This window comes from Trichechus manatus, unplaced genomic scaffold (genome assembly GCF_000243295.1).
Source record: "Trichechus manatus latirostris isolate Lorelei unplaced genomic scaffold, TriManLat1.0 scaffold00009, whole genome shotgun sequence".
NCBI classification, from domain to species: Eukaryota; Metazoa; Chordata; class Mammalia; order Sirenia; family Trichechidae; genus Trichechus; species Trichechus manatus.
This window is the reverse complement of record NW_004443945.1, coordinates 13,751,741-13,759,940: the sequence shown is the minus strand read 5'-3', so window position 1 is coordinate 13,759,940 and position 8,200 is coordinate 13,751,741. Positions and strand designations below refer to the sequence as shown.

The 8,200-nt window shown below is 41.1% G+C and overlaps 1 protein-coding gene across 1 annotated transcript in view; it reads right to left on the bottom strand.

Moving 5' to 3' along the window:
- DPYS (dihydropyrimidinase) overlaps positions 1-8,200 on the bottom strand; it is a 122,202-nt gene that overhangs the window by 89,100 nt on the left and 24,902 nt on the right. Inside the window, exon 2 of the mRNA XM_004370705.1 lies at positions 3,922-4,080. Coding sequence (XP_004370762.1) covers positions 3,922-4,080 — 159 coding nt within the window. The remainder of the gene's footprint in view (positions 1-3,921; positions 4,081-8,200) is intronic.

Below are 8,200 nucleotides of genomic sequence, written 5' to 3'. Positions count from 1 at the left end.
GAAAACTCTTTTTGAGATTTAACTTTGGTATGAGACATAAGGCTGAAGAAATGATTTATGCTTAAGATGAAAGAGACTTGAGCTTTTTAAACATCTGATGGAAGAAGACAGTAAAGAGGAAGAAATGAGGCTGCAGGTCAGAATGGGGGGAATCGAGAGAGGGTGGTCTCAGGGGAGGTAAGGGGACAAGGGAACAAGGTTCCAAGGGGAGAAGTGCAAGAAGATTAGCCTTGGAGGGGGAAGAGACGGCTCTTCCGTGAAGCAGGAAGCAAGGAGGGAAAGGATTGGCACAAGGGTGTCCCATTGGTGACTGAGAGCTGATCAAGGTAATACTCCGGTTTCTATTTCCACCATGGAGGAAGGTAGATCCTCGCTCAGAATAAGGAGAGACGGCAGCATTGAAGGAGTGAGTGATGAGAGTTGACCAAAGGTTTACAGTAAGGTAAGTCAGTGTTATTTCCCCTAGATTAATTTATGGGTTTGATGTCTTGTCAACTCAAATTTTTAAAAAATATTTTTTTGAAACTTGTCAAAACTCATTTTGAAAAAAACAAGCAGGCAACAATAGGTTGAAATTTTGTGAAAAATTAAAGTAATTATGGAAACAAGCTCTCAAGCTATTAAAACCCACTGAAAAGGAAAAAAACAAACAAACAAACCAATTGAGAAGGTAGTGACAAGTTCTTTTCAGAATCTGGGGATGGTTCTTTAATCTAGTTTTTAAATACACTTCCAAGTAGTTAGGAGCTCTGTTGGCACAGTGGTTAAGCGGTCAGCTGCTAACTGAAAGGTCAGTGGTTCGAACCCACCAGCGGCTCCGCCCAGGAGAAAGATGTGGCAGTCTGCTTCCTAAAGATTTACAGCCTTAGAAATCCTATGGGGCAGTTCTACTCTGTCCTATAGGGTCGCTATAAGTCGGAATCAACTCGACGGCAGTGAGTTTCCAAGTAGTTATTAAGTAACAATGCTGGAAAAGGAGGGAAGAAAGAAGGAAGGAAGCAAGGAAAAGAGAAAGGGAGGAAGGACTGACTAAAGTCATAAAAGAGATCAGACACATCACTTAGAATAGCATTTTTGGAGAAAAACAAACTTTAGTCGTGGACTATGAACCTTGCTATTGTTTGCTAAACTATCTGTTAAAGATTGATTACTGGTTTTACATTAACTTGGTGTCTAAAGCCCAATTTTTTTTGGGGGGGGGGTCTGGGGGGTGGGGTAGAGGTTACCTGGTAAACTTCAAATAAAATCACCTTGTGAACTTTTTCTGGTCAAAAAATTTCTGAATTAAGCCCATTGTGGAAGGAAAAAAAAAAATGATGTTGATTTAAATCACAAGTAAAAGTTTCTTCCAAAGTACACATAAAAATTTATGTGGGGGAGGAACTAACATATTTTAACATCTCTCAAAGCTGCCTTTTCTATTTGAATCATGTTATTATTTCTGCCATGGCCTAAGTAATTAGCAGACAGTTTAAGCTTTGTTACGAAATGGTTAGACCGGGCAGTAATATTAGCAGAGCAGTATAGGAAGGGCGCCTGGGTCACCAATAGAGGGAGATGGCCTTGGAAACGTGCCTGGTCTGTCCCTTCCTCTCTCCAGGGCAGAAGAGGGGGAAAAAGAGTCAGGAGTGAGAATGGAAGCATCTAGTTGTAAATGTACATTTTCTTGATTTTTTTCTTTAGAAATTAAACATGTCTAATTGAAGTTCTAATCTGTGGGAAAATAATGTTTCAAAGATTCTGGAGATGATGAAGTGGAGAAAAAGAGAGATCAGTACCTTTAAAATTGTTTTTATACATTATCATACAATGTTAAAATTATATTTGTAAAATCAATGAATCAACTATTAGAAAAGGCTATTGCAAACGCGCATAAAGGATTTATCCCGTCATCTTTGTATTTTTTTTTTATTTTAGTTTTTTAAATTGATAATTCTTTCACAGGATTCAAAATTCAAAAGGTACAGAGGACTATGCTATGAAATGTCTCCCCTGAACTACTGTCCTCCAGGCCCCCAGGAGGCAGCCAACATTACCAGTTTCTTGCATTTTGGCATTACGAAGTTCTTGTGTTTCCTTCCAAAGATATTCTATGTATCTATTCTATGTATCTACAAGCAAAGAATGCATTTTCCCCTTCTTTTATTTTGTGCCATATCATGGCATTCTTCTGCATTTTGCTTTTTCTGATTTGTATATCTTGATAATATTCCACCTCAGTGCAAAAAAGCTTCAGGCACAATAGTCTACAGTACATCTTCCATTGTCAGGCTATGCCATAATTTTGCTTGTCCATTATTAATGGACATTTAGGTTATGTCCAGTATTATGCCCTTACAAATAATGCTGCAATTTAACACTAGTGTGAGTATATCTAAAGGATACGTTCCTAGAAGTGAACTTATGTGTCAAAGGTATATATACACTGTAGTCATAATGGGTACTGCCAATTACCCTTCATATTGCCAAATTAACATTCTTCATGTTTCCAAACCTACTCATAATACCGTGTTATCAAACTTTTTGCTTCTTGCCAATCTGATAAGAGAAAAACATTATTCTAATGTACTTTTAATTTGTTTTTTTTTTGAGAGTGAGACTGCACTTGTTTCAGAGCCTTTTTTTTAGATTTTTGTTGTTTTTATTGAGAATATATACAGTAAAACATACATCAATTCAACAATTTCTATATGTACAATCAGTGACATTGATTACATTCTTCAAGTTATGCAACCATTCTCACTCTCCTTTTCTGAGTTGTTCCTCCCCGTTAACATAAACTCCCTGCCCCTGAAGATTCCTATCTAATTTTTCGAGTTGTTGTCAGTTTGATCCCACATAGCTAGATCTTAAAAGAGCACAATTCTCAAGGCAGACATTCTTTACTAGTTACTGTTGTTTGTGTTAAGAAGACTTTTAGGGGATATTTTTGGTTTAAGGTTTAAGGATTATCCCAGGGCAACAGTTTTGGGGGTTCATCCAGCAACAGCGGAAGAAAGAGAGTCAAGAATAGGAGGAAGAAATGAAATGTGTCGCTAATTGTCTCCATGAGCAACTATCTCCTTTGCTGTGAGACGGAAAGAACTGGATGGCGCCCTGTTACCATTACTGAACATTTTGATCAGAGATTTACAGAAGAATCCTGATCAAAAGGGGGAAATGCAGAACAGAATTTTAAATTCCCATAGAATCCACTTTTAGAGACATTTCTATTTCTAATTTTTTGAATGGAATGTTTGTATCCTTTGCTCATTTTTCCATTGGATTGTTTGCCTTTCTCTTATTCATTTGCAGGATCTTTTCATGTATTAGGAAAACTAATCCTTTGTGGAAGAAGCCCTGGTGGCACAATGGTTAAACCCTTGGCTGCTAGCCAAAAGGGTGTGATTTGAACCCAGCCAGGAGCTCCATGGGAAAAAGACTTGGCGATCTGCTCCCGTAAAGATTATTGTTGTTGTCATGTGCCATCCAGTTGATTCTGACTCACAGCAACCCTATAGGACAGAGTAGAACTGCCCCACAGGGTTTCCTAGGCTGTAACCTTTACAGGAGCAGATCTCGAGGTCTTTTCTCCCACAGGGCTGCTGGTGGGATCATAAAGATTACAGCCAAGAAAACCCTATGGGGCAGTTCTACTCCATCACACAGGGTCACTAGGAGTTGAAATCGACTCAATGGCACCTAACAGTAACAATCCTTTGTGATATGAGGTGCAAATATATTTTCTCATCTTGTTGTCTAACCTTAGCATCTAAATCCTAATTGCAAGGAGAAATTAGTGAATTCAGAAGAACTTTTGTTCTAATTCTATGCTCAACAACTCAATATAAATTGTAAGATATGTCAGACCTAATCCTTCCTTGTGTCTAAAGTACGAACTATGGGGCTAAAGCGAACCAGTCCCCGCCCCAAGTAGTTCACCTGGTCGCTCCACCACGTCACTGCCACGTGAAGGCTGTAGTCGCAGCAGACTCTGGGGTCAGCCCAGCCTCTCCAGGTCTCGAAGGCCTCGATGAGGGAGCCACCTTTCTGAGGAATGGCAAAATCGATGATCATCGTGGTGCCTCCTGCCAGAGCAGCCTGAAATCACAAGAGGGTTTCAACAAGTTAGCCATCAATTTTCTCATCAAGTCATTTATCACTTTGAACAATGTGCATTTGCAAGCACTTCAGCAAGTGTGATGGTCCAGGAAATTGCACGAAGATGTTGCCTGTTTAAAGGATCCAAAGGGACAGGCTTTCCATAAATTAAACTTTCCATAAATTAAAGTTTGAAGTATTAAAACGGCTGCAATTGTTTCTGCTAGAAGACTGACATGTTTCAGGAAATGAAAAGGGCTTTTACCAAAGAAAACAGAGTGGTGACTGTAAAGAAAAACCAAAATGGAAAAGTGAAGAAGATTGAAAAAATTTTCTTCTCAAGAAACTTTATTCATAATTGTAAAATCTCAGTTAATTAGGATTAATCTTGGCGAATCGTATCTCCAATGGCCCTGTGATCCTGGGAGATTTACATGATTCCCGCCTCTTCCTCACCCCCCACGACCAACTGGTGATCCCTTAATTTCTCCTTCATTTACATCAGCTCCCTCTAATCCATCCCCACTGCTATGATCTTAGTTCAGACTTTTCTCATCTTTCACCTTCACTAATGTAAGTCTTGACTGGTCTTTATGTGTCCCGTTTCCTGCCCTCCCACACACTCCCTCCAATCCAAAGGAGTGCCGGGTGGCACAAACAGTTAAGCGCTTGACTATTAGCTGAAAGGTTGGCAGTTCGAACCCACCCAGAGGCACCTCAGAAGAAAGCCCTGGCGATCTGCTTCTGTGAAATCACAGTCTTTAAAACCCTATGCAGCAGTTCTCCTCTGCACACCACGGAATCGACTCAATGGGAACTAACAATGACAAACAACAGCGACCCTCCAATCCCAATCCCTCACTGCAACAAGAGGAACAGTTCCAAAGCACGAAAGTGACCACTTGGCTCCAAAGCTTAACACTGACTGCTTCTCACTGCCTCTGGAATAAAATCTAATATTCTGGGGGAAAAGGGAGACTCATTTCTTACAGGACACTGAGCTTCTGTTAAGGGTGATGGAAAATCTAGAAATGGATAGCGGTGATGGTTGAACAACAAGAGAACGTGATTAATGTCACTGAATTGTACACGTGAAAAGTGTTAAAATGGCAAATGTTGCTACATATATTGTATATCTACCACCAAAAAAAAAAAAAAATCTACTTAACATGGTCTACAAGGCCCTGCATGATCTCAACTCTCAATATACCCATTGGCATATTATATTACATTATGACTAATATAAAAACTAAGTTAGTAAATTAAGGGTCTTAGACTAATTATTTAAATTGATTTCATGTAAACTAAAATCACAAGGTGGTTAATGTGCTTTTAACTGCTGTATTCAAACAATGTAGGTGAAGAAAACAAATGTAGGCAGAGAGATATAATCACGCAAGGGTTAAGAGCATGAACCTTGGAGGCTCAGCCATGAGCTCCAGGGTACAAAGCTCAGACCCAACACTTATTAGCTGTGATACCCTGGGCAATTTTTTAACCTCTGATGCCTTTGCTTCCTCATCTGTAAAGTGAAAAAACTAATTGTACCTAAACCATAGGGTAGTTAGGAAGGTTAAACTGAGGCAATGTATATAAAGTATTTAGAACAGTGTTTGACTCACAGCAGTTGCTTTATAAGTTTCAGCTGTTATTACCATGATGTATCATGAACCTTTGGAGGCCCTGGGTGGCACAAATGGTTAAACACTCAACTACTAACCAAAAGGTTGGCAGTTCAAACCCACCCAGAGGTGCCTCGGAAGAAAGGCCTGGTGATCTACTGCTGAAAAACCAGCCATTGAAAATCCTATGGAGCACAGTTCTGCTCTTACACACATGGAGTTGCCATGAGTCAGAACTGGCTACAGGGCAACGGGTTTGGATTTTTATCATAAGCCTTTGCACCAATGCTTCAAAATTAGAGATTCTTCTACTTTTCATACATCATCTTATCATCACCAGAACTGTGGTCATGTTACAACACAGGAGGGAACGTGCCACCAGCGTCTCTCCCAGACCCTCTAACCACACCCCCACTATCACTTGCCCCCGTAGCCACCCAGACACATATCCCAAGCGCTCCCATATCCTACCTGGCCGACTAGCTCTATTTTACCTCCTTTTTTAGGCTTACTTCTATAATTTTTTTTTCTTTAAGTCACCTGACCCCAACCCAATTCTTCTGGCTCTCAAAAATGTCACTTTTTATACAGGATCCTGTATGCTTCTCCAGCTTTAAATAACGTTGCCTCGTTCATGTCAAAACAATACATGTTTTCATTTCTTGAGAAATTCCTATTGGTGTAATGACAGTGTTACTGGTGGTGTTAGTTGCCATGGACATGATTCTGACTCGTGGTGACCCCATGTCTGCAGAGTAGAACTGTTGCACAGGGTTTTCAAGGCTGTGGCCTTTCAGAAGCAGATCGCCAGGACTGTCTTCTGAAGCTCCTCTGGATGGGTTCGACTCACCAACCCTTTGGTTAGTGGTCCAGCACATAACCGTTTGCACCACCTAGGAACTCCTGTCATGACAATACTAGGAAAAAAAAAAAATTCCTCAGGCTCTGAATTTTTACTTGAATACAAATTAATCTTCCCATCTTCTTCCTTCTTAAAGTGTTTTCCCAGTACTACACTGGCGTAGCTTCAGGACGAAGGGCATTTTTCTAACAGAAAGTGCTGTTCATTAAAATGTGTTATATAAATGAGTCAAAAATGGCCTCTGTGTATTGGCCCCAAGTTGTTTACTTCTTCATAGCAAGCTGAGGCCTGCTGGTCCAAAAAAACCTGCTGGCACCAAACTCAAATTTTCTACATATCCAAAAAAAAAAAAACCCGTTGCCATTGAGTCAATATAGGACAGAGTAGAACTGCCCCATAGGGTTTCCTTGGCTGTAATCTTTACAGAAACAGACTGTCACATCTTTCTCCTGCTGAGCGGCTGGTGGGTTTGAACCACCGACCTTTCAGTTAGCAGCCAAGCGCTAAACCGCTGTGCCACCAGGGCCCCTTATACATATCCAGTTGTTTTGAAAATAACCCATATAAGCAGATTTTTAGCCACTTAGCACCTGCCTGCTTTACATACCCCATGAAACTGTGTTGAGCATCTGCTAGCCCTAGATAAGATAAAACCCCGTAGTTATGAGGACCCTATGGTGCTACTAAGGAATCCTGGTGGCCCAAGGGTTAAGCACTCAGCTGCTAACCTGAAAGGCTGGTGGTTAGAACCCACTGGCAGCTCCGTGGGAGAAAGACCTGGTGATCTGCTTCCGGAAAAATCACAGCCAAGAAAACCCTACAGGCAGTTCTACTCTGTCATATGGGGTCACTATAAGTTAAAAATTGACTTGATGGCACCCAGCAAGGTGCTACTACTCCCTTTGCAGCTCTCAGACCCAGAGACACCCCACCTTGCTGCAGTGCTCTCTTCCCTTTCTGGTGGCTCCTAGCGCCCTTGCCTCTGGAAGACCTTCTGCTGTGCGGGACCACCAATACGCTGGCCCTAATAAAAACTTGTTGCACAACACTACTAACTCGGGGTCATGTCATTTTTCCTGATCGGCCTCAAATTCCTCAAAAACCAAAAAACTCAAACCCATTGCTGTCGAGTCGATTCCAACTCATAGCGACCACAGACACAGCAGAACTGCCCCGTGAGGTTTCCAAGGCTGTGAATCTTTACCAAAGCAAACTGCCACATCTTTGTGCCACAGAATGGCTAGTGGGTTCGAACTGCTGAACTTTCAGTTAGCAGCCCAGCACTTAACCGCTATACTACCAGGCTCCCTTGAATTCCTCAAACTCACTACAAAATGTTACAAGAATTTTTTTAGTGTCTATTGAACTACAAAATCAAGCTTAAAGAACTATTCTTTCCATCCTTTCCAACTTAAAAATCTACCACGACGTCTGGGGTCTTAAAAGCTAGAGAGCGGCATCTAAGATGCATCAATTGGTCACAACTCACCTGGAGTAAAGGAGAATGAAGAACACCAAAGTTACAAGGAAAATATTAGACAAAAGGGCCACATAAACCAGAGATTCCATCAGCCTGAGACCAGAAGAACTGGATGGTGCCCGGCTCCCACCAATGACCGCCCTGACAGGGAACACA